The sequence below is a fragment of the Sycon ciliatum genome, chromosome 1 (assembly GCF_964019385.1).
Source record: "Sycon ciliatum chromosome 1, ocSycCili1.1, whole genome shotgun sequence".
Lineage (NCBI taxonomy): Eukaryota > Metazoa > Porifera > Calcarea > Leucosolenida > Sycettidae > Sycon > Sycon ciliatum.
The window spans coordinates 92,022,108-92,049,051 of record NC_088643.1 but is presented as its reverse complement, the minus strand read 5'-3'; the positions used below and the strand labels follow the sequence as shown (position 1 = coordinate 92,049,051).

Sequence of the window (26,944 nt, the reverse complement as noted above, 5' to 3'; positions counted from 1 at the left end):
CCCTCAGCCAAAGGCAAGGTTTATGACGAGAGAGAGAGAGAGAGAGAGAGAGAGAGAGACTCGGAGAGAGAGAGAGAGAGAGAGGGAGAGAGAGAGAGAGAGAGAACATAACAATGACTAGTGCATTCATATCACAATAAGGATTCTTCAAGTAAAGCCATGGCTGGCTAACGCCCCCTCCTTTGTATTGGCTTTTGCCATAGGACGGTGAAATAAAATAAACGAGCACCTGATCCATGCATTCATCGACTAGGGGTTGTCCAAGACTTACACATGCATAAACTGCTTGCAAGATGGCGAGGAGCGCACTTTCTTTTTCAAGGCACTGATGAAGTCCTTCGGTTGGAGAAGCAGTGTGATGTAGAAGCCGCTTGCATTCAGCTGCTGCATCACCTGGGAAAATTCAAGGCACACATCATAGGTATATGATCAGTGTGTTGGGACACAGCATAGGCCTCTAGCTATAGGTGAGGCGGGGACGAAATGCTTCAATCTGAGCAACCAGATGCAGTGAAACTTCAGTATAAAGTACCTCGGATGGAGCATGCTTTCCTCTTTGCATTGGATATAAACCACTTCATTTTTTAAAGACACTGCATATCACTTTCCAGACATTTGACCTTGGGACGTAGAGGCTATAAAGTACAATGTACTGCTTTTTGCGTCCCTCGGTGGTACGTTATACTAAAGTTTCACTGTAGTACCGGGGGTGGAGGCAGGAGACTTTCAGAAACACATGCATATTGCTGGTTATCAGTTCAGAATTTCCACATTCACATCCGACACATCTTGTAAAAGAGGACAATATGCAGACCAACACAGTGGTGTACAGGTGGTTGCTCACTAGCCATGAGAAAGCTGCACATGAAGACCTCTACCTTGTCTCTGTCCGTATTGAAGAGGTTGACTGGCACTGAGTTGATCTGCGTGACTACCCAAGGCACGAGCTTGCCATTCATGCCCTGCGCCTGTAGGTTTACGCCAGAACGTGATGCTGCCGTGTTTGGGTAGATACTGGTGATCTGTATGGATGCAATGCAACGACAATGGATACGTACACATCATGGTGGGTCCAATGAAAAGTGCGCTACCTGTGCAGGCTTGCTGCACTGGATGGTTGGTGAAGAGCCTGACAAGATTGATGAAATCCAGAATGGCATCCTCGCCATTGCCATTCAGGAATTACTGCGGACTTCGCTGCCTAAACATACTGTATTCCATATCAGTCTATTGCGTTGCAACTTGCAAGCAGCAATATCATAGTACGTTGTGTCTACATGTATATCTGGCATGACAACAACACACGACAGACGCAGTAGCCACTCGCTTACCGTGCTTTTACGTAGTCCCAGACCAAGTATCTCACTGGTGGAGTGCCGCTGGATAGACACCTCATTACCAACGGGAGTTCGAACAATCACCAGCTCCACCTGGATGACGACGCACCGAGACAAGAAATAAAGTTCAAGGAACCGTTGATCAGTGGAACTTGATCTCATGATACCTCCTCCCTCCCTCTCTGCCGTTCCCTCTTTCTCTAACATTAGGTTCCGGATTATGCACTCTTGGTAACTACAAGCATGGTTTTGGTGCAAAGAAGATGCCGTAAGTCATACATGTGCGCGTACAGCAAGACATGGAACAGAGCATGCACCAGCTCATGACCTCTGTGCAAGGTCATACAATGGAATTCGGTTGTCATGAGATATATTCATCAAAGAGAATTTGGAGGGATAAAGGGTCTGCATTGCCCGCCTGCTGACTCTCTGCTTACCTCGAGACCACTGCTTTGAACGTCAGTCACAGCTGTGGATGCCTTGCTGCATGCCTTAGAGTTGATTGAGAGAAGTTGATCACCAACGTGGAACACGTGTGGGTGCTGAATTGAGTTCCAGCCAGCCACCCTAGAATGCAACACACACGCACGCACACAGCAGGTGTCTCCTTTGCGTACACAAGAACAACCGGCTATTCAACTTTCACCATGTCCATTGTAGGTTTTCAGGTGGCTGTTTCAGGTGTGAGAACTGAGAAGATACCAGTGACCCTTACCATACATAGTTGAATGCATCCACCAGGAGAAGATGTTCCATGGCTAGGCTACGCTGTATCTTGACGGTGAGCTTGACACTGATCATTGAGCGCGCACTGGGTGCTGCAAATGCTGGAGATGCTCTGCAAACCGGAGAAGGAAAATTCAACAGGACTGTGAGTCGGTCAGTGTAAGGCCATGGCTGCAAATAACAACAGCACTGGGAATTGCTATGGTGTAAGCACTGCAGCATTTGCGCATGTTTTTTTGTTTGTTCTTATAGGGTCACTGATACACGGCTGCAGTGGCAAAGGCAAACTGACCTGGCTGTGGAAGTCTTGAAATCAGCAGATGTCTTGGAGTATGCCCGGTGCTGGAATAGTGTGAAGAAGTAAGACAGACAAGTATCATCAGAACTGGAGATTGATACAGAATCCCTGTCCATTAAAAAAAAGCTGGGATGAGACAAACGCCGGGTAAGACAAGCAGCAGCATCTTTCACATGTATCGACTCACTTACAACACACTCAACCGAATCTCTTAGACATCATTCATCACGAGCGAAGTTCGTTCAACTGCGATATTCCTATTTGATTCAGTAACAAAGATACATTTTTCTCCGGTCCAGGGGAAGGGGAGTGTTTCGAGTATTATCGTAGTCGCTGACCATAGTAGTACCCCACCAGACAAAGAGTACTCAATACAGCAACGTAGAGTCACTCAGAGTTGTGATAATTCTCCATGTCACGCTGCTGCACAGCCTGCTTCCTGCCCATGCAGCCAGAGAGGTTGAATCTCACATGACAGCACAGGAGCCTGGCGAAAACACGGTACAGTCAGACCTCGTTTATCCGGATCCCTCGCCATCCGGAAGAAAATCGCTGGTTACCGATGTGCAGCATATGTTATGCATACAACATAACCGGACCTCGCGATCCGCATACCGGTGCATGATTTCGTGTACAAACTGGTTAAAACGTGTACAAAAAGCTTCGTCGTATCCGGTTGCATGTGGCTCGCAGAAGCTAGAATCAGGGAGTTGTACAAGCAAAATGAGGTCCTTGACCTGCTGGGTGCATGCAGACAGCACTCAGTTGCATGCACTTGTCTTTTTTCTCGCTTGTTTTGCATACTGTGAACGCTGGTTGTACTGCGTAGGACCCGTCTAGTCCACATGTACATGTATGTACGATGTCACTGCTTTTGACATGCCACATGCATATACAGTATGTGTGTTCAGTTATCCGGTTCCCTCGCCTATCCGGATATTTTTGTGGAAAACAGATGTGTGCGGTTACCGTATTTTACCGGTTGTAAGTCGACCCCGGTTATTAGTCGACCCCCGTATCCGCAGGTCTCAATTCTGCGTTTTAAAGTTTTCACCCAAAAAAGCACTACTAACCACTTCCTGCTACTAACACATCAACAAATCATGTAAACATTCCTTATTGGAGGATATAACGTCCCAATCCTTGAAAAAGGCCAATAAACTGGCAAAAATGTGTAAACATGGTGCACTCGTGCATGCAGTGCAGGTCTTGTTTTGTAAGATACTGATAGTTCCCGGTTATAAGTCGACTCCCGGTTGTAAGTCGACCCCCACCCTTTCTCCTTCTATTTTAAGTCGTAAAATGTCGACTTACAACCGGAAAAATACGGTAAGCGAGGTCTGACTGTAGTGCCAGAAAGTATTGTGAGCCATCTCTGTCACACTTACTCTGAATTGATCTTGCCCAAACGTAGCAGTGTCTCCTGATGGCCCACCACCCCACTGAGGCGGATCACACAAACACACACATACACACATACACACATACACACACACACACACACACACACACACACACACACACACACACACACACACACACACACACACACACACACACACACACAACTCCGTATTGTAAGACATCCCAGCAGACTGATATCCCACCAGACCTTGCCAAAAGGCTGCTACTTGCAGCGGCTCAACACATGCTGCTGGTCTCTGCACAGCTGGTAGTAACAAGATCCCCTCGATAGAAATCAGCCCAAGAACAGATACCGGTAGAGACAGTAAGTTCGTCAAGTTCACAGTACATAGTACTTACCTCACTGCTCAAATTCACGGGCGTTGATCTGCATGGAAGGGACGCTCTGCTTCCTGTAGAAGTAGCACTGGTAGACTTCTTCAGTTGTGGCAGTGACCCAGAGAATATGCCGGACATCCGGTCGTGATGCATCGTGTCGGACAATTGCGTGGCAGTGGATTCGCATCTTACAGAAAGAAAAGGACTTTCAATCTGGCTCGAAGAGACCCTGCCAGAGCTGGGCAGCACTATTGTAGACTGGCTCGTCAGAGTTGAGTGACCACTGAGAGTTGCACTTGGAGCTCTGTCATAGTGATTCGGCGTCGGTGGTGATCGTATAAACGGGTTGTCAACGGTGATGGGCACCGGTGGTGGTGGCGGGCCCGTGTCCATGGCAATGATGTCTGCGCCGTCAGGATGCAGTGCACTGCTTGGTGTGCCATCCCTGTCATAGCTAACACCACTATCAACTTGTGACAGGGAATCCTGACTGCTGGAACGCTGTGTGATTAGTGCAAGCGATCGGTATGCCGTGCCAGCAGAAATTGACGACGTGAGCTCTTTCATACCATGGCAGATTTCTTCTTCGTCCTCGTCTGATGGCATGGGCTTAGTGACCGAGAGCTTGGATGTTACATGTCTTAGACTACTCGTGTTCATACCAGCAGGTGGTGCAGTGCGAGACGATGCCAATGACACATCTGATGAGAAGGCAGTGCTAAGGCTACTGTAGCTGTCCAAACTGCCAATACTGGGCGACGAGTATGCACCAGTAGCAGGCTGTAGGAGAACATGAACCAACGTGGCAGACACACACACATACACACACACACACACACACACACACACTACTACTACTACTACTATGTACAGCTACCCTATCGGGCCACGCCGCTCCCAGAAGCGGGAGACAACGACAAGAAGAGAGAAGAGAAGAGAGAGAAATCGCAAAGTCAACAATATTTGGCATGGCGTTGCAAGTCCTGTGGCCTTGAGAACCGTCTTTCGCAATGCTCGCATTCATGACGGCAGTTGTTCCTGGCTGCACGTGACATCCGTTTCGCACGGTCACAGTGATGACGGCTCAAACCAGAACGAGAGCGGAAAGAGCGGCGACAAACATCACATCGCAAAGAGTCAGATTCATGGCGAATGGATACAGTGGGGACATCCGTGGACACAGGACAGCGATGCACAGCCAGTCCTCCAGCGCTCCTCAACCACCGCATGCACTTCATACATTGCCTGGCACCCTTCTGTTGTGACACAGGCAACTTCCGCTGGGCAATGCACTTGTGTCGGGCCATACACACACACACACACACACACACACACACACAACACACCGATAAGTACACTCTCCCACCATCCCATACACACAATATGTACAGTATCTTGTCTACAAAGTACACGTTTTCTTGTGCCTTGCAGGTACTACTACTAGCATGTTATGCTGACATTTTAGTGTAAAAGTAACCAACTAATAACTCAATTTGTGTGACATCAGCACAGCGGTGGCTACTTCAAATGGTGATATCATCAGAGCACACTACTAAACTCACGGTGGTTATCAGACCTGGGATGCCTGTGACTGGTAAAGTGTGCGTTAATCCAGCGCCGACACCAGTGGACGAAGCTGCCGGGGGAAACGGTAGTGTGTTGGGTCGCCGGCTGCCCTTGTCTCCCACACTCTGGAACTTCTGCTTGATTGATGAGTGTCGAAAGTGGCTCTGAACAACAGGAGGGAATGGTAGGTGCTAGGTGATTACATAATGTAGGTTACGTGAAGTCAGTTCCAGTTCACACACTACACTACATAGTAGCCCACTCCTCAGTACAATTGAGAAAGGGCTGTTGATATTGTATTTCTTAATGCATTGAAGTGCGGCACTGGTTTAATATTTGCTGGTCCAACCTGAGCCGCTTCCACTCACTGATTCGTGGCTCATGAATCATGATACACCCCAAAGAACCCCCCCCCCCACACACACACTTCCTGGCTATAGTGACACAGGGACAGCCTTCAGTAGTCTCTCCCTGTGTGCCCATTCCCTGGTAGGCCCCAGACCCTTTTAGCTAACAGATATTCCACCTCAAAGGTAGTGGTTCCGGTCCAACCCTTTTAAGATTGCCGTTAGTGCTACAACTTACCAGGGATCGTTGCTGCATGCGGCCATTCTTTGGCCGAGGCTTCTGGTCCTGTTGATAGAATGAAACAAGAGAGAAATGTGTAAACTTCACTTCTCAACTCCAAAAACGGTCTCTTCAATGCGATTCAATAGAAGATTTACATTACACCAAATTTTCGGGCCTGGCCCATCATCAGGGTAGTGACTGTGTGTGAAGTTTAAATGTGTATGTGGCTGCGTTGGAGTTTGCGGACAATTAGAAAAGAGAGAAATGTGTGAATTATAATGAGGTGTGGCCTTTTCTACACACAGCTTGAGAGGAAATAGTGAGGTTTCCATGGTAACCATATCTTCAGGAGTTTCATCACGGTACATGTGGACACTCAACTTGAATGCATGGGCAATCTTGCCGCTGTAAGCAAAGAGAGAGTGCACTGTTTTCACAGTACAATGTAGCTAGTCTCACCTCCTCGCAGTTGATGTCCAGATGTTCACAGAACGTCATGATCCAACTCTCCATCGCTGACCTATATCACCGTGTGCACATACACAGATAGGACACGGCCACCGTCACACGTCACATTCACAGGTAGGACGCGGACAACCATGTATATCATAGTCTTTGCCGAGCCATGTCCTGGGTCAGGGACTCAGTGAAGAAAATCAAGTTTAGAGTAGCCCTAAGAGTAGTTTCTTGCCTCCAAGCATGTCATACATCGTCATGTTCCGAAGTTGCATCAACAAAATTAATGGTTATTAATTTTACTGCTGCTTTTCCAAAGCGATAATCATCACAGATATCCACAATCCCGTGACACACACACGCACACACACACACGCACACACACACACACACACACACACACACACACACACACACACACACACATATACACACACACACACACATGCACATACAATCACATGACTCACCCAGTCTCCGGAGCAAGAAAGTAGGAGGCATGTGAGAAGCAGATGCTGAACAAGTTCTTGTAATAGCTATGCTGGTGACATCGGCGTAGGTAGTAACAATCTCGTAGTGGCAACGCCAAAATTATGCCCTCCTCCGCTGGCATAGTAGGAGAAGACTTATCCACATTTGTTAACAGGTCACCATTTGCTTTCCCGTCGGAAGCAGCAGGGATGTTGGCCAGGATCTGCTTGATGTTTCGCGGTTGCTGGTTGAAGAAGTAGAGGAAGTAATGGCTCTGTCCTGTGGGCGAATTATGGCCTGCAACTACACACCAATAGCGAGGCCACCTCTGTAGACATTCACACACACACACACACACACACACACACACACACACACACACACACACACACACACACACACACACACACACATACATACACACACATACGCAAACAAACACACACACACACACACACACACAATGCACACTGTCTCACCAATATCATGGACAAACTCATGGGTAATACTAGCTAAAAGGACATTCCGCAAGGGTGAATTGCTCCCCTCCCCCCCCCCCCCTACTTAGTTTGCATTCCTTGATATCTGTGAGAAAGCTAACAACACTGTACGGTCATTGTACGATGACTGTGGTCGATTGCTGTGGTCTACCAAACCAATGCTGGTACAGCCATGGAATAAGCAATATTGTTTTATATTTGAATGGTTTTGAACACAATGGCTTTTGTTACTATGATAAGCACTTCAGGACTAAAGGCAGCCAACCTGAGCAGCCAGGATCTTTGCTTGTTTCCTTGACATCCGTGGGAATGTCAACAACGCCTTGCTGGACTACAAGATGGTACAGGCACTTGCAAGGACAAAGATCAATGATGTGTGCGGAGCTTTTGCTGCACATGCCGATGCTAAGGTTGGTGTAACTCCTACCAGTTGAAGGCCCGTGAAGAACTCTGGGAACCAAAATGGAGCTTCAAGTAACAGAATCACTTAACAATTGAATTATTAGGTGACCACGATGAAGATAGGCACTAATAAAACACTTGAGCTGAGGAGAATGTGACATGGCCTTGGTCCCATGCATGCAAGCTTTCCGGCACAGCTGAGTACCCAGTGGAATCTGGTGATGAAGATACTGAACTGACAGCTAGCTGTAGCTGTATGCTGGCTTGTGGCACTCAGACTGAGAACACCAGCCTGGTCAGGTTCTTCCTAGAATCAGTCCAGGGTACCATGCCAGGAATGCAAATGACCTGATGGAATATCACGTTCCTCCGCTCTCAGCTGGACCAGTCATGGAGTACTTGTAGTCCTGTATCAGTGGCCTCAACAGTTGCACTACACCACAACAGTCTGTCGTCGGCTTGCAGTCATCATGGATACTAGGCTAGTAGTACTGTGCATTACATAATTATGCGGCTGTCATGTCAGTTACACTCACACATGATCCATGATAATAATGGAACAATGACTGTAGATCTGTACCTGGTGGGTTGCCCTTTGAACAATGCACCAGCCCTATAATAGCCTACATAAGGCACTGAGTCTGTAACTAGCTAGGCTGGATTGGTGGGTTGCCCGTTGAACTGCATAGCACCTGCCCCAGTAAAATCCTTCTGAGTATGAAGCTGGATGGCTAGGTGGAGAGGTTGTCCTGCCTTGCGCCACCACCGGCACACATCACATGCTAATCCTAGCCCTGGGCCACCAGGCAGCAAGGTCACTGCTGGTACATGTACAAGTAGATTGAAAATTATTCCACTGTTCATGCTACTTTAGTTACTTGTGAGGTAGCATTGCACATTCCAGGCGCCACAGGCTGCTGCATTCCACAGAGGATGCCCAGGGGGTCAGGCACCTACAGAGAACATCACACTACGTCCACCCCCCCCCCCCCCCCTACCGTGAGTCGCAGGACATAGTCATTTGCAGACCTGACTACTGCTAGTACTAGGAGAAACCTCTGCCTCTGGATAGTAACTTCAAGTAAACGTTACTTCCCAATATAAGTGGTCACAATTACACAAGCTGGTCATGTCAAGAGGTCACTAGCACGGGCCATTGCTGTATCAATAATATTATTATGTTGATGTCTAACCCCAGACCTGCTGTACGCTGTGACTCAGCTTAGCTTATCACCACTGGCATGGGTATGGATCTGGCTGGGCCGGGGTGCACCCTGTGTCACCGGCGGTGGCTGCATGCCGTGAATTCATCCAGTCCAGTCCCATCATGCAGCACACCATGCATTTACCAGTGACCTAGGTGGAAAGTGTGACCAGTGACTCCCGCACTAGAGGAGGATTGGATGCAGATTGGACTATAAGAGGCACCAGTGACCATACTAATAATGTACCAAAGGATAGATCCCTGCTGATAATCATGTCCATCAAGAAACAATAGGTCTGCACTTCTTACAGGCCAGACCCAAGATTGGTATTTGCTTCGGCCATCACTTCCCTGGACCCTGCCAGTGGGAGAGGCACCCAATGCACGCCACACCAGTGACAGCTCCTTGAAGTACACCAAAGACATTCACTTTCAAGTTTGTTGCAGGAGACCACAAATTAGTTTAAAATAGCACTCACTGCTAGCTGTCAAATACTAGAATACTGCCAATCACACTCTTACTACTATCCCAATGGAATGAGCACAGGCTGGAGAGCCAGCCGCGCGCATTAGCCTGGTTGTTGAACATGTTCCTTTCCCGCCTGTACCCCTACTTTCCTATAGACTACACTACCGGATGCTACAGTCAGTGGCATTTCATGATATACAAACAATGACCTGATGGCTTGCAGCAAGAAAGAAGTGAGTCCACTGGCAACATGATACACAGCCTAGCATGCTCAGAACTTCTAAAAGTCCTGATTTCATGCACTTCACAGCTTCTCCTCCTCCTCCTGGGTTCCTCCCCAGCCACACACCCAGCTGTCATGCAGTATTGGCCATGGCCCGGATTCTCCACCACAAAGCTGACCGACCTAGGCATGCTACTAGTACTACTAGCAATCGCACCAAACAAGCTGACCAGGTACGATGTGCATCTACTAGTATACCGAATTTTGTAGTCTGTTGTCCAAGATGATTCCAACATGCAGGACAACGCCATGGCGCCAGTGTAGGTAGTTGGGTACACTTTACAGAATTATTAGCAACTACAATGTAGCAGATCCGCTAGTAAGTGAGAAGCAGCGCTAGTAGTATACTAGTAGCAACACAAAACTTCAAAAGTACATGGCCCTTGCCAAGGCCAAACGCCTTGGATTTCATACTCTTGCCTCTTGGCCTGGCCTTGGCAGTAGTATGCCATAGACGGCATGCTCATTGATGCTGAACTCAGCGGTTGAAACATCGCAATGCACATGGTGATGTGCTCCTTTTTCTATTTCCAGATGAGGTTGAAGGGGAGTGATTCATTCCACACACATTCTTCGTTCTGCGCAATCACATTACCATCACGCCGCGTCACAACAGTAGTTGTACTGTGCTAAACTATCCGTGTTGTATGTGTATCGTCGCGAGCCAGCTAGCGCTAGCTATCATGGCTATGGCCAGTGTGATCGATTGTGAACCACTTCTCCATTGAAACATTCCACAAGCGCCATGAGCTACCAGCGTAATCTATCACGGCGTCGCAAGTGACCGAAGCCAGCAGTGCCGATAATGATACTGATAGGCCAGATAACTGATTTTAGGCAAGCTCGACGAGCCACTGCCTATCTCCCTACCCGGCCATTGCAAGATTTACAGACATGTCCAAGCATTGGAGCCACGCAACAAGTGCGGACCAATGGTGGTCACTAGTGAAACAAAAGTAACAGTGCGGATGTATTTAGAAGACTAGCACTGAATGTCTGAAGTGAAGCAAAGGCGAATCATGCTCCGGAATGTGCAAATAAACTGTTGTCTTGAGAATGTGGGTCTATCGTACCGTGCCATGCCATTGGCATTGCTGCTACGAGACCCACAGATAGTGCGCCATGATGTCCTCGGCTCCACACCAGCTCTCTCCGTGCTAGTGGTAGTTGTACAATCAAGTTAGTAGTCTACTAGATACGTAATGGTGTGTCCCAAAGCAACACCCCGTGATGACGCTCTACACTACAGTCTACAGCCAGGTAGAATCTACTAACTGCCTACTGGTTACAAACAATTACCGTGACATGGTCAGCTCAGCAGCAAGCATTCCTTGCTGCGAAAGCAAAAGGCACGCGTACACGCACCCTGGTGTGATTCCGGAAACGCAAGCTCGTTCGGAACGCTGCAGTAACGCATGACAAGCTTGTTGTCAATGGCGGAGGAATGCAGTCACACCGTCTATCCACGCACCGCGATCAGGAGTTCAAGCTTACAGTACACAAGACTAGACAAACAACGGGTTGTACATGATGAAGTAGTTGAGAAACCCGACGCCTCCCTGACTTCCTCCTCAGCTCGACTTGACGCACAGACGGTATTATACAGAGGAGGGTGGAGCAATCCGGAGATAAGACTCCGTATTAGTAGTTCAGAACAAAAGCCTTGGATTCTGGCCTGAACATTGCAATGCACTTGCACAACGATGTGTTCATCGCGCTGGTCGTTAGTTTGCCATGGAGTCTGTGTTCTCACCCGGTGCCATGCCGGTACATCATGTACTGGAATGCCGGCCATACCTGCCAGGCTGGACCACAACCAACACTGTGCCCACTCACTAGCCTCCAACGCGCACCCCACACTTACCCGAGTCGACTACAAAGCCCACACTGAGATGATCACACACTCACTAATAGTACAAACGGTGCTGCTGCTTACCTCATGAAACGACATTTCCTTGTCAAATGGCGGACATTTCAGAAAGCCCTGCTTCACCAACACCACCTCAGAGTCGGACGCCATCACCTTGCTGCGCTCAGGAACAATCCTCCCTCTTGACGTAGACTACACCGTGCACTGCAGCACACTATCACTAGTATCAGTAACAACGCAATAGCGAAGCAGTACAGAAACTGATCTGTTACCAATCCATGTCGCTGGCACCGGAATCAGCACTCGTCACTCGACGATGTTTCCGCCAACTGGAGATGTAGGTGCAAGGCACAGCGCCGTGGCCCGCAATGGGGCAACCTGTACCTGCAACACCACCGACAACCAGAAGAAGAACTACTTCACTCCAAGCCTAGGACACTGCTACTGCCACTGCCACTGGATCATGGTCTATTGTGGGCAAGCTACACCTTCTCCACGACAAAAAAATGTGAGTGTCTACCCTATCCTACGTCGACCGCGTGTCGTAGGTTCTACCCGGCCGGATATCAAGCAGCTTTACTACTGACACGTTCGTGTACATGTAACAGGGGCCACAGCTGCAAAAATGTGGCTAGTACTACAGTAGTAGCTACTCGGCCGCGCGCTGTCAGCGCAACACCAGTACTACAAGTAACCCCGGTACGGTCAGATCAGCACTACTCACTACTGCAGTACTACTAGTTGTAGTCCTAACTCAATCTGCCCCTCGTATCCAGGATAGACTTGGGCACTTGGGGCACGGGTGGACGAAAAAATGTTCGTGGTTCCGCACTCCGCGATAGTAGTGCAGGATTCACAAGTGATTGATGGTATGTCACCATGTCTGGAATGGATGTCATTCTCACTCGTTTCAGGTAGCCAGCTCCATCCACTCGACTCCTCCACAGGCACAGGACCACACTCCAGTGCTGCGTGCCAGAACACACAGCGTCACAAGTGTGTCGTTTGCTCTCGCTCCATGATCCAGCTCCAGACGTGTGCGCTGCATGATTGTGATGTGATTTGGGCAAAGTGGCAAAGACGAATCGACCACCACTGGCACCAGCTCTTCAGACAGTTCAGTTCAAGCGGATCCGGGACACACACAGTACGAGCGTACAGCTACAATTGCATCTGCCTTCATAATCAGTGTCAGTAGTGAATCGCGGATCGACTGAGCAGGCTCTGGCACATGCAGAGCGGGCACCCTTGAAAGTGAAAGGTATGTAGCATTCCGTCTCGAATATCTTCCTATTCATCCTTACCATCATTGCGATCATTATTGAGGACAAAAGCAGCTAATCTTGTAGGAGGATCACGTAACTACTGCCGGTAACAACAAAGGATAGTATATACATGCACCTCCCGAGACCAGTACAGGCGATAGAGAGACTACAAACTAGTAGATCTATAATTATGCATTAGCAGTGATGCTCCAAATCGAAAAGCCTTTCCAGACTTTCAGTCCAGCCTCCAGGCCATGCAGATGGATGGTCAATTTTCCGACCTCATGTGCAGGGGGGGGGGGGGTAAGGACTAAGGTGACATGCCGGATATTATTCAACCAAGATAACCAATTGTATTCCCTTGTAGTAGTAGGTTCTTTTTTTCAAGCAGACGAGATCACACCACGCTTGCGAACACCAGCACGAACAGTTCACCAGCAACACTCCACAACAGCAAGTACAGTAGTTACTCCTGACAAGCTTGTTTCGGTCCATAAGATAGTAGTACTAGTGGGAACTCATCAGAGGAGAGCAGATGTTGAGTGAAAAGGGTTCGATAAGAGAATACTATTTTATACAGAAGATTGAGATAATGGCGCAGGGTGTATACAGTCAACTAACACACATATGTGACAAACTAACACAAACCGGATAGTCGCAGTGTAGAATGGACTGGGGTGTTTGAACCCTGCCAGACACAACTAACACTGGCACTTGGCTTCTACTTGAAGTCTTCGCTAGGGTCCAGCGGATTCTGCCCAGCAGAAAAAATGGCAGAATTCAGTACTTTTTCTGGTAAGTTTCATGCATGTTTGGTATGTGGATAAAGAAATGGAGCAGAATTTGTGGAATTGCCCGCCATCAGGTTTGTATGCCAATTCTGCTAATTTTACTGCTTTTCCAGCAGAATCTGCCACCTTTTCGAGCATAATCCGCCGGTCCCTAGTCTTCGCACCTTTCTCTATCACCACTCCAGTATCGACATGACTTGTAGTTTATAGTGCAACCTACTATGATTGTTTGTCTCTCTTTCTCTTCACTCTTCAGTTGTACGTATGGGCGTGGCTGTTATTTTATTGTGGGGAGAAAGTCAAATACTATAATACGTTGTCCACACTAGTCTAGAAGAACAAATCGAAGATTTTGAACCAAATGTTTTCGTTCCCCTCTCATCATGGGCTCATACAGGGAATAAAGCAAAGTGACTGAAACAGCGATACTATGCATGTACAGGCAAAGAATTTAATGACATAAACGTGAACTATAATCTTTGGCCAGTTAATACGCACGGACAGGAGTGGTGTAGGTTACCCACGGAGAATCATTCGGTTGATGTGACAATGTCATGTACACGTACAGTGGGCATGGATCAGAGCTCAGCACACCCTAGGGTGAGAATATGCACTCTTGATCATGAAGCAAGCCATTGAGCCGGGAGATGCTGTACTGAGCCGAGAGGAATGGTTCACGGTGCAGCCTGGTACAGCCATGACACTATCATGTGCCATCATGTGGTGGAGTTATGCAGTGGCTGAGGAACAGGTAGGTTTGAAAAAGTGACATTGCACCAGTCCATATCACCACACCTGCATGCAGGCAGGATTGAGCTAACCTTGAGTTGCATGCATTGGTGCTGCCTCCACCTCTGGTTTTGGGCAGTCTATAGAAGGCTTCACATCATTATCAACTCGGCTCATGAGCAATGATGTGTTTGAGAGCAGAATGCACACACACTATCCAAATAATTACATGTATGTTGTTTTCCTTCTTTCAATCATGATCCAAGCCATCCCACAATTTGACTGGTATAATTATTTGATTTTCGTTGCTCAATTCACGCGGCATCACTGTTATGTGTGGCTTTTCTTGTGTCCTATATCCTCCCAGTATCTGTGCTTCAGGAAGAATGATGTAGGAGCTATCACTACGGTTTCAATGCCGATGCGACTTCCATGATGTAGAATATGTCCCAGGATTGTAGTGTACTTGGAGAAGTCATGCAGTAGCCGCTCCTAAGCACATTCCACAGTGTATTCGTACATAATTACAGGCCGGGTGATATCAAACAATAGTGTCGCAGCTAGTGTGCCAGTCACAGTCTGGATTGTTGATTGAGGTCCAATGAGGAGACTTCAACACATCTTTGTATAATAGCAGACCAGTGCTGGTCAAACACAGCACTTACTTCTTTTCAAGTACTTGTATCCGTGATCATAGCCGGGAATCAGTATTTACACGCAGAGAAATCTTGATTGCAGTTGAACCCATTTTTTGATGGCATGCACAGAGAGTATAGAGTCCACTTACATTTATTTTTAAAGTTACAATGAATAACCTTGCGTACGGGACAGATCTCATAGGCAAGTCAGGAGGATTCATCAAACTGCAAAACAATTGAAGTGGTACTCAGTATTTCAGCTCCAACAATTAGTGAGTTCTGCTTCAGAAGTACATGTGCGAGTACATGTGCCATAAGAGGCAGGGAGCGGTCACGTTGTACTTCTGCCTGGTATTCAACTACTCATTGAGAATCTTGCAATGCCACCACGTATGGCTACAATGAGATGGAATGCCCCCAAAATGAATCCTCAACCCCCCCCCCTTTTGAAATATTTTTCTTGAAGCATGCTGTGTAGCTCTGTAATGAAGTCAAAGGTGGAACAATTCAGATGCAGTCATCATTGGCACCAAGACTCGGCAAGAGTACATAACCATTACATGACTGTGCTCTTGCTGACACCCATGTTGAAGCCCCCCCCCCCCCCCCGCACCATGCACTCTAGCTCTGAAATCGGACGCACGACTATAGCATGGCCATAAAGACAAGGCAATCAGACTACAATCCATCTGCACGTGCTCACAGTAGATCTATGAGGCACGTCAATGAGCATGCTCGGGTACAGCTAGCTAGTGAAACCAAACAAACTGCACAGCTCCTATTGATTATTTGGCTTTCTATGAGACACTGTCATTGTGCCACTGTCAAATCTGGTCCATGGGAAAACAACTAACTTTTCAAGCTCACATATCACAGGGATGATTATCAAATAATTGAATTTATTGGAATGAGACCCCAGCCCCAGGGGTCACACACGGCAACAGAATCTGAGGCTAACATCTAATGGAGGCGTAAAGTATGGGCTTAACATGATACCATTTCCTTTTCGTTCACACAATCAGGTCAGGAGGGAGGCCCTGTCACCAACAAGAACTCCGGCTGCAAGATGGGCAGGACACTAAGTCAATGTTTCATGGACTCACCTCACAAGCCAGTTTGGCTTGGCCCACAAACCAGCCCAGCCCTACTGTACACTGCCTGGTGGTGGGGCTGAGAAGTGCCCGTGCCGTGGCATACCTCCTGGGTGCAATTAAACAATAAACCAAAACACTTGCAAGCACATGGAAAGTCAGTAATCCAGGGCTAGGCACAGGGTGAAATACACAGGAGCACTAAAGTGTATTGCCATTACCACTGGAATGTAACAATAAGTAGCAAGCAATAAGCATAGTAAGTGCCTGCTACAGCAGTCGTATCACCAGATAGTGCAGGGCTAGCTACAGGCAGGTGATGAAACAAGTACATGTACAATGCCACAAGTGAATATGCAACTGCTGCTGTCATGGTCATAAGGTGCTTACCGGGCCCTGCCTGCTCTGCTCTGGCATGGCGCGTGTCTTGTACTAAGACCATAAGCCATGATAAGGACTGGGCCAGCGCAAGGAGCAACACCGAGTGCTGCTCTTCTGCACGCAGAAAACACTCCACACTAGCCATGTACATACCATACTCAAAATGAGATAATGGGTTCCTTCCTGGCACAATTGTCATTGACATTGAGCAACGGTGTTCTTCGAAATCTCACCTAGTGCTCACAGATACCAACAGAACATCCTAAGTGAACTCAATAAAACCTAAAAAAAACCAGATGCAGATATCCAATGCTGCTGGTACATGTACATGAAAAGATGCTTCTCGTTCCAAGACCGGCTTGAACTGAAGCAACATGGTACTGGCCACAAAGACCGGCTTGAACTGAAGCAACATGGTACTGGCCACAAACCAAACTCTAAAATGGACTAAAAGTTTAACTGCGGCAAGTACGTTTCAAGATCAAACTAAGGTATGTGTACGTGATCTTCCAACCTGAGATTGTTTATACTATCGCACATTGCGCCACAATCACCGTACCTAACTCAAAGTGCCCATCGTTTCTGCAACAGTAACAGCACTTCGATACAAGGCTTGCAAAAGTCCTCAGGTGCAATAATGCAAGGGTCCTTTTTTCAATAGTAAGATCAAGGGCACTAGCGGTTGTGAGCAGTTGCATCTTAGGGTACATTGTACATGTGCTATGCATAATAGAGGTCTGTAAAAACTTAAAAACCCACCCTGCTGACCCTCTTGGGTATGCCCCTGCATCCGTCCTAGTATTAACGCTATTCACCCTATGGCCTAAGCGCTGCTGCTGCTGTCCAAACTCAAAATGTCAGCAAGTAGACATGACTGTCAGTGAGAACCAGCACGCGCTGCTTTGCCATGGCAACCACACCTAGAATCGACTCATCTGGCGATGGCAGACTGAAGATTGACTGCAAGGCGGTGTTGGCAGGTGTTCCCGCAGATGCCTCCGGAGCTGGGTAATACACAAAGATGTTCCTGGCATACTCGCAAATGACCGAGTAGGATGCGTCACTTGGACACGTCATGAATTTCTTCTGCTGCTTGGATGCGGCAACGTAACCCAAAGCATTGAAAGTGGCAACGTGGCGGTACATAGGCACCGGATGGGGTGGTGTAGTCGGAACATCGCCAGCTGAAGACGCTGTGTGCCATACACAGGCATCTACATCATACCGAAGGCATACTGCTGGCATACGGCTGGACGCGAGACGAGCGTTAAACAGCCACTGATAGGATGTGACATTCGTCTGCAATATCAGCAAGGACAGCCATGCCATAAGTGATGGCAGCAGTAGCAGCAACAACAGCAGCAGCAGCAACAATAACAGTAGCAGCAACAACAGCAGAAAAGAGCAGGATAGGATTGATCCAAAAGGTCCAAACGCCGTGTCTACTAATTTTTAGCTGAAAAGGCGTCAAGTACGTGTTTGATGTGATGTTAGTAACCGATCGGATGTGATCATTTTAGCACTAAGAACATAACCCCCCTCTCCCGCACACCCTAGAGTGATGTCAAGCAGTGGGCAAACAGACAGGGTCGTCATTCTACAGCTACCATACTCTTTGCACCCATATACAAGCCTGTCATCATGGTCAAGCTCCAGCTCCCACACTACACGGTACAAGGACCAAACCCGCGCCTCACTAACACCACGCTGACATTCTACACGTGTTTACCAAACTCACCTGCTGTAATAACCGTCCATCTTTGGAATAGCACATCAAGTATCGGACATCGTCATCCACTGCCTTATCGCACTCTTCCAGTTCTTGATGCAGCATGTGGCCTTGCTCTGCGAGATCATCATCCGTCACCTAGATGGAACACAGCATCACATAAGCAGCAGCAGCACACACACACACACACACACACACACACACACACACACACACACACACACACACACACACACACACACACACACACACACACACACACACACACACACACACACACACACAACATGTGTACAGACATTGAAGTGCACAGTTAAAAGCAGGCCCGGAGCCAGCTCATGAGGGGTGGTACAGCCCCAGGTAGGCTACAGGCCCCATCATTTACCCATGCCTAATTGCAGAGTCCTGGGAGGATGCATGCTGCATCATATCTGGTTGTTTCAGCTACTCATTCTGCTAGCAAAGTAGTCCTCCCTGGACAAGAAGAACAGTTTAGGAGGAACAGACTCTAGCGAGGATAGCTTGTTGGTGCTTTCACATATATGAATAATACACTGGATATTTCATGAAGGCAAAAATCTGGTGCAGCCATGGCCGTAAAAGCCGTACAAGTGGTGCCAGCCCTGTAAAGCAGAGTAACGGGAAATGAAAATAGGATGAATAGCTATGAGCTGGCACTGATTTACATTTACATGTGCAAGTAATTTCACAGTACTGTACCCACCATCTTGTCAGATGTCATATGCTCCATCTGGCGAAGAATCTTCTCTTTCTCTCCGGCGGTGAGGTTTTCAACGGACCGCAAGGGAAACGCTGACACAGAGCTATCACTTGCACTGTTGGGGTTTTTCAAGATCGCCGACCATTGCTTACCCACTTGATACTTAGCTAAGCATAGTTCCAGCCTGCAGTCATACACAAATGCAACACATACAATTACTACAGTCAAACCTCGTTTGGACGAACTTCAATGGACTGAACAAATTAGTTTGTCTTATCCGGAGTTCTTCTTATCCGGATCTGACAAAAAATCGATATGCATATCATATGTATTGTATTTACGTGAAGGTGCATGCTGTGGTACATGGGAAGCATTTTATTCTTAGCATAAGCCAGAAACAGGTAAGTACAATGACAATGTGCAATGAATCACGACTGAGCCGAAAGTTCGTACAACGCGCTGATTTTGTTCAAAACACGCTTGACAACAATTTGCACTGTAACATGTACGTACAATATGGCCTCGACTATTGAAAAAAGAAGAAAAGAAGGCAGCCAGCCCACGCGCACGCTCGTGGACCGAAACTTCGTACTACATGCACATGACCACACTGATTTTGTTCAAATCACACTTGAAAATAGTTCGCTGTACAGAAGTTCGTCGTAAACGAATAATTTTGACTTGAATTGATGCCTGGACAACCATAGGATTTGCCCTAGTTCGTACTAAAGGAAAGTTCGCCTTATCAGTGTTCGTCCTAATGAGGTTCGACTGTATCACTGTACATCAGTACATGTACTGAAAGCCACAAACGAGATATTCATAGACTGAGTCAGTAACAATATTATTTCCAAGATCTAGACACTATGGATCAACATACACACTCACTTCGAAAACAATTTACTTCACAAAGTATGTTGCGAAAAGCAGTATTGCCAGGTCAATGGGTAAGTCTTCAGAAAAGAGTAGTTCACAAAAGCTGCGTATAAGCGATCAGCCTACTACAGATGAAACCTGGTTTCAGTGGCCACACATGGGAGTCTTAGCGCACAGGGAGACAACATGAGCAACCGCAACGCAAAATCATGTGGGTTTCGCTTCTGGGTTGCCCGCTACAGCCTTCATTAGGGCAAGGCCAATTTATACACGCTTGCATATGGCATCGCTTTTCTGGGCCGCGCTTGGGGTAAGCAGGTCAAGGCGCGATCACAAGTTGCATAGTGACAGTTCACAGATTATGTAGAACTTCCTAATGTTCGAGCTCTCACTTCCTGTTTATTGACTGACATCTACATACGGGCCAAAAGACCCTATTAAATGTGCCATCCACCAAATAAGCACATATGCGACAATTAAAATATATTTAATATAGATATCAAGAATGGATATCAAGAATACAGTACATGTACAGCCAAAATACGGCCCATGAGCTAGGCACATGGCTACATTTTATTCTCCATGCCTCCCTTTTGTTGTCACGTTCTCGTATGTGCTTCCTTGGCGTATGATGTGGCATTACGGGGCCGTTTCGGCCCACATTTATATGTACAGCAGAGTGCCAATTATCCGCACCCCTCGGGCAACGGGCTGTCTCCAGGGGGTCCGGATGAGAAGAATGTTCGGATAAGGGAGCAGTCACACATCTATCTCTAAAAGTTAAAACATGCATATTCCTGCATGTTCTCATAATTTTTCATTCTCTTCGGCAGTACAACAGGAACTACTTCGACGTAAGTGCACTCGTACTCCTAAAAATGACACTATTGCTATACATTTTGACTCCAGCCTGTTGTAATACATCTTGTGCATCGCTTCAATGGTGGGGACATCAGCAAAAATCGCTTTCTGCCCCTCAATTCAATGCAAACAAGCATTTCGGATAATTGATTGTTCGGATAGTTGATGTTCGGATAATCGACATTCTACTGTTGTTACAAATGCCATATCATGACTGTTTCTGAAGGGTACAGATATCCAGCTTCCGCACAAATTCATCGATTTTTTTAATATAAAAGAACTTCAGTGAACAGCAGCGCTAGCTAAGTTGCAGCCATTAGGCCATACCTAATTGTCTACAAGCATCACACCGCAGGAGGGGTCAGGGAAATCTTGAATACTAGGAAACTAACAGGGACACAATAATTAAAAATGAATCAACACTTACACATGATTTTCAATTGTCCACGCTGATCCTTCATTGTCCACACGCTCACTGAGGTTTCCACGGAGAAAGGACTCGCCGTCCTTGAGTCCTAAACTGATTTCGCCCGAGCTACTCAAACTGAAATGAATGTCGCGTGAACGCACATCCTTGTCAACGTTGAATGAAACTGTTACAAGATCTGATGTCTGCTCCCACTGTTGCGTTGTTTGAGGGCAAGATGGAGTCTGACCATCTGGGGCATTCGATTCTTCCATCGCAGTATCATTGGCTGTAGAAGATGTTAAGGTACCTTGACTACTGTCACGGCTGTTGCCATTGGCAGTATGCTGCAGCCGTCCCTCATTTAAAACGCACAACACATTGCTGCCGTCGGATGTGAGAGAAGCGTAGAAAGGAATCGAGCGAGAGGAGAATTCCGAGCAAACAAGTAAGTTGAGCGTAGTCACATTGTCCACAACGGCAGGCTGCAAAGCTAACCACTGTAACGTAAAGCGACATTGTCCAGAATCACCTGTACCGCCTGCAATACCACCGGCCCCACTGCTGGCATTAGCAGTAGCAGCCGTGGTGGTGGAAACACTGGTGCTAGCATCTACTTCATCAAATACTACTACAGCACACTGCAAACTGCCATCCAAACACTCCATGCAGTCAAACAAGAAGAGAGGTCTGCCATGTGAGTATGAATGAGATATGGACCATTGGCACTTCCCATTGCCACTATCCCTGGCAAGAGAGACAAGGAACAGATTGCCGTGGCCATCACTAATGACTGCAGTTTGCAAGCTGCAGAAGATGATAGCCGGTGGACAACATTGGCGGGAGGAATCTATTAGAGGAGGCTTCGGAATGCTCAGCACAGCAGTCGTACTCACTGAGCCTTCATCCTGCACACAGGAAAGCGACATATTGACAACAGATATAGTGTACCTGTATCCATATCATTAAATTAATATAGCAGTACTTGCCAAAAATCCAGTACGTCTCCCCAACTCTAATTTGCATGTGACTCCCTACTGTCTTATTGTAGGCTGAAACATATCTACTACTTGAAAGAAATCATCCTCGGTCTCTTCTTTTCTGAGAGTTCCCAGCGACTGCAGTTTAGAAGTCCAGTATTGGTCCCAGATCGACATTTACCAGTCCCGGACCTATACCAGGAGTGGAGAAATCGTGTTATCTCTTTTGTGGCTAAGCTGATATATTGCTGGATTGGATTGTGGACTCCACGAGATCAAACATCTGCGTTGATCAAAGCTCTGCCGGCATGGAATGGAATGAGCTGCTAAGCGGATAAGCAAATCGTAGTTCACACAGAGTACAGTAAAACCTGCCAAGGTGACCACCTGTCCTGTCCTAGAGGACCACTGAAACCAGGATCAAGGGGTGCTATTTCCAGTCAAATGACCCTGGATAAGGAGACCACCTGGTAACAGAGACCACGTTCTAAAGGTCCCTTGAGCGGTCGTCTTATACCGGTTTCACGTACATGTACATTGTACATATACCGGTATGCTGCGAGCGACACGCCACCTTAACTGTAGAGATGCAAGGCTTCATGCTGCATTGAGTGTTAATGACTTTTTGACAGCCCAATTTGTATGGTTGCATAGCAGTAAAATTAGAACGTATTCAAGCCAATGATGAGCAAACATAGTAGTCATACTCTCATTCGATATACTTTCAAAGGGACCGTCCATCTTTCACAACAACAAACAACTCTCCTCAACCCACGCACCCACAAACAAAACTTTTTCGTTTGGTGCAAAAGATCAATAATTATGGACGGGGCCCTATTTGAGCAATTGGTACACCATGCCTGTGATCGTTTCACTCCCACTACAGTCATTGTTTCTCACCCAGCCGCTCTCAGTACCGTGGTATGCGTGGATAACTCCAAGTAGTTGCAGTTGCTGGATCATGATCAGATCATGTGTAAGTGTCACGTCCCAGAATAAGACAACTGCTGCCTGATAGTCCTGTGATAGCAGGATCTACATAGTGAGCAGCTCTGTGCTGAGCTGTCACGCCCTTTTAGTACAACATGGTTTGGCCAGTGTCTTGTCCCACGTGCTTAGCATGTAGGTTGAGCGACACGCGCTTTCCCACGTAGGTGACATGCCTTCTTGGCATGACACGTTATGGGATCCAAGGCCGGAACCTGGTCAGGTAGGTTCTCGCGTTGTACGTTTCCTGGAAGTTCTTCACTTCCTGGAAATGTGACCCCAGGCTTTGTGCAAAACCACGTCACTACGACGTTCTACAGGTTTCCACGATGCCTCGGCGCTTCGTGCAAAGAGCCAAGACTAATATGACATTGTATAACAAGAGCTAAGTGCAAGACATGAGACGTGTGCAAGAACCAAAACCGTCACCGCGCAAGAGGTCAGAGTATCACGCAAGCAAGACCAAGAATGCAGCAGAACTTACCATAAGAAGCCGCTGAACTATGGCACGTTGGGTGAGCGGGCTCCCCAACGTGACCCTCATATACTCACATTGTACTCTGACGTGGGTGAGCGGGCTCCCCACGTCCCAATTTGGTCTTTCTTCTCTCGATGTCTTTCTTTCTCTTTCTTCTCGAATGATCACCGTACGTATATTCTGCATTTCTGCTGACTGGCTGCGCACATTCCGGTTTGACTTGTTCTGCTATTTCCTGGAATTACCTCGCAATGATCACGCCATATATCTCTGAAGCACCCTATAAAAGAAGCTCTCATTCTCTCTTTTACTTCAGTTCTAGTCTAGTCTAGTCTAGTCTAGTCTAGCAGTCGAGACTCGGTCTCAGCTCTCTGTCTTCGTTTACTTTGAGCTCGGATTTGATACTACTCACAACGTAAAACTAACAGTCTTTGTCTGTTGATCGTGTGGGGTTGAACTTGGACCAAGCCAGCTATATTGGTTGGCCCCTGGGTTGTGTTGGGCTTGTCGTGAGGCCACACGTCTATATTCAGTCGCCGCTCGTAGTGATTTCGGGGTCCGGTCACTCTGAGCCAGGGACGCGACATAAGCTACTGTCTCTCAGAGTCTGTGTACAGTGCGTTTTTTTTAAACAGACATTTGTCGATTTTGATTTTTTAGTTTGTTCTCATTCCAAATTTGAATTTTTTTCTTCACAGCTGCGTTTGTGTGGGTCTTGGATCGAAGAAAATTAAGTTTGGAAATCGGAATAATAATAATTGTCAAAGTTAGATATTCGGACGGGTTTTGGCTGAAAATCCGGTTTTAAATGGTTTTCAGTGGATTTTGATTTTAAAACGAAAGTTTTAGCCAGGAAAGCTCATCACGTGCATGGTGTCCGCCAGAGTTCGAATCCAGTACAGTTCATCTTGATTCTTTTTTTCTCTTCTTTTTCGGTACAACGCATGCATGTACATGTACATGACTGTGCAGTTGTGCACTGCTGTCTGCAGTTCTCTTAACCTTTGTAGGAAACCAGTGAGTCGTGGCTTTTCACGACTTACTGTGGCAAACTGTACTGAATAATTCAAATGCTGTATTGCAATTAGCTCAATAAATCAACCCAGCATGCATGTAGGAAACTTCCCTCGATCCCTGAAAGAATGCAGTGAAAATTCAAACACCACAACAAATCACAAGGGCAATTCACACAGCACCCATAAAGAGACTAAAAGGAAGCAATACATGAGCGGTTTTACAAACACACAAACACACACACACACACACACATACACATACACACACAATGCAAATAGGTCACAGTTGTGTCTGGTTCAACATCTGCGAATAGTAGAAGACCAGCGAGCGTCGAAACGGCCCCAATAATTCCGTGTTTTGTGTTGCACTTGTGACGACAGTATTACACAGTGAACAGATGTGCTAGGACAGCCGACAACGTATATCATCGTTGGCGTCGGCCTCGTCGGTCTCCAGTCACGAACACATCGGCGCAGTTTTTCACGAATCCGTCCCGTCCACCAGTATATGCAGAACAATAAAGCGCTTGCCTTTACCTGATGGAGCTTCATTTGGTTGCTTGCCTATACACTCCTGTCACCATTGTCGGACCAACTCCTAGTAACTGTGTGACGCGCATTGACCCACGTGTCATCCAGGTATGTCTCACAGGTAGGGATGCCGCCATGACACAATCCCGTGCCGTTCCATCATCATGTGTGTGATACCTCTGGTCTTGCCACACTGGAATCCCATGGAACGCAACATTTTCCAAGAGCTAGTTTTGCTCATGTCTGGAAAATCGTCGATGCTTTCTATGCAGCGAGCAGGAACTTTGTCCAGTGTTGGGTGCTCCTTCGCAGCATAGAATCCGTAAATTACTTCTTTACATACAGTCCAAAGCAAATCCGTCAGGGTTGAGTGGTTTTATGGCACGAGTCTCACATTGGGGATTGTCACTCTCGTTACCTTCATCACTGGAGACAGACAAGGCCAACGCAGCACGCTGATTTTCGCCGTCAGCATCCCTGGTACATCTGTTCATGGTGGAAATGCTGACGCCACACGCAACAGCAGCATGACGAATGGAATACTTGGGACCAATTCGATGCCCAGCCATTGTCTCCTCGTCTTCGCAAAAATTGTAAAACAGACACCACCATGGCCCGTTCGCGCTTTGTTATGTGTGGCATGTCGAGAGAACAAGTTGCCACGAACGAAAAGACACTCAATAAAAAGCAAAATAGGGCCACAGAGCAGTCAGCAACAAAATGATTCCTCCAGCCACGAGGAGCTAGCTCGAAGGACACTCTGAACAAAATGGCGAAATGCCACGAGTCACACCTGGTTTTCGAATTTCGCGCGCAGATTTTCGTGACGCAACTCGCATGACATTTTCTCAAAAGTGGCCTTGAGTACGTTCTCAAGGATTTCAGAGTCTATTATAAAAAAACGCACTGTAGTATAGTAGATAGAGCCTGCAGACCCCAGAGTCCAGTACAATCATTGAATGTAATGTACATGTAAATGCACAGAACAACAAGGGCAAGCAAGGCTAGATTGTTGCTACTCTGAGCAACAGTTTCATGCTTACGCAATCATCAGGTAACTGTCATGTACATGTATTAATGATCAACTCACCACAGAGCAATGCACAACATTGAAGTCGCTATCGATGAAATAGCTGCTGAGGCCATCACTGAAGGGATCCTGAACTAAATAATTCCACGTGCTAAACGTGCGAACTAGTTGATATGAATAGTACTTCTCGGACAACTGGATACATTGAGGTTTACATGATAACTGCGATTCGATAATAGAGTGCAATTCAGAATTACTCAGACGATATCCTTCAAAATTTGAGTTGACAAGAGATCTGTCTGGGCGAAGGCCCATGGTTCTGTTCTTTTCGTAGTCTACGGTTGTAGTCGTACGTAGATCTACTACTATACTACTAGTACTTGTTGTCCTACAATCGGCACTGAGACTATTGTACCTAAGTATATCTTGTTATTTCTTCAAGTCTTTTAGACTTTTATTTTATTTCCATCACTGAGATTTGAATGAGTGTGATCAACAGACAACACCCGAAAACACAGTCAAAGTAAACATGGTAAAGA

The 26,944-nt window shown here is 46.9% G+C and overlaps 2 protein-coding genes across 3 annotated transcripts in view; both read right to left on the bottom strand.

The window, feature by feature from the left end:
• The window catches only part of LOC135806480 (uncharacterized), a 19,042-nt gene extending 2,228 nt beyond the window's left edge, over window positions 1-16,814 (bottom strand). The window contains exons 1-13 of one of the 2 annotated variants that reach the window (XM_065320672.1): window positions 16,422-16,814; window positions 7,167-7,495; window positions 6,700-6,760; window positions 6,256-6,303; window positions 5,667-5,834; window positions 4,126-4,884; window positions 3,750-3,803; window positions 2,356-2,405; window positions 2,053-2,175; window positions 1,775-1,904; window positions 1,332-1,430; window positions 879-1,022; window positions 272-393 (exon numbers count right to left, since the gene is read on the bottom strand). In XM_065320672.1, the coding sequence (XP_065176744.1) occupies window positions 272-393; window positions 879-1,022; window positions 1,332-1,430; window positions 1,775-1,904; window positions 2,053-2,175; window positions 2,356-2,405; window positions 3,750-3,803; window positions 4,126-4,884; window positions 5,667-5,834; window positions 6,256-6,303; window positions 6,700-6,760; window positions 7,167-7,309 (1,901 nt within the window). In that variant the 5' untranslated portion in view covers window positions 7,310-7,495; window positions 16,422-16,814. Of the gene's footprint in view, window positions 1-271; window positions 394-878; window positions 1,023-1,331; window positions 1,431-1,774; window positions 1,905-2,052; window positions 2,176-2,355; window positions 2,406-3,749; window positions 3,804-4,125; window positions 4,885-5,666; window positions 5,835-6,255; window positions 6,304-6,699; window positions 6,761-7,166; window positions 7,496-11,961; window positions 12,430-16,421 lie in introns of those variants that run through there. The other variant, XM_065320671.1, reaches the window with a different exon arrangement.
• A 126-nt stretch (window positions 16,815-16,940) lies between these two features.
• LOC135806482 (nudC domain-containing protein 1-like) lies at window positions 16,941-26,887 on the bottom strand. Its single transcript, XM_065320673.1, has 5 exons — window positions 26,466-26,887; window positions 21,405-22,291; window positions 19,244-19,424; window positions 18,529-18,657; window positions 16,941-18,089 (listed from the first exon to the last, which is right to left on the bottom strand). The coding sequence occupies exons 1-5, from the start codon at window positions 26,718-26,720 to the stop codon at window positions 17,640-17,642; spliced, it is 1,902 nt and encodes a 633-aa protein (XP_065176745.1). The 5' UTR covers window positions 26,721-26,887; the 3' UTR covers window positions 16,941-17,639.
• Window positions 26,888-26,944: the final 57 nt, after the last annotated feature.

Bases quoted from the DNA above. Each gene is read 5' to 3' on its own strand.
- LOC135806482 (XM_065320673.1), bottom strand. From the start codon at position 26,720: ATGGGCCTTCGCCCAGACAGATCTCTTGTCAACTCAAATTTTGAAGGA. The intron at 22,292-26,465 runs GTGAGTTGATCA...TCCTGTGTGCAG, and splicing joins ATGTTGTGCATTGCTCTGTG to GATGAAGGCTCAGTGAGTAC. The intron at 18,090-18,528 runs GTGAGTTTGGTA...CTGATATTGCAG, and splicing joins ATGGACGGTTATTACAGCAG to ACGAATGTCACATCCTATCA.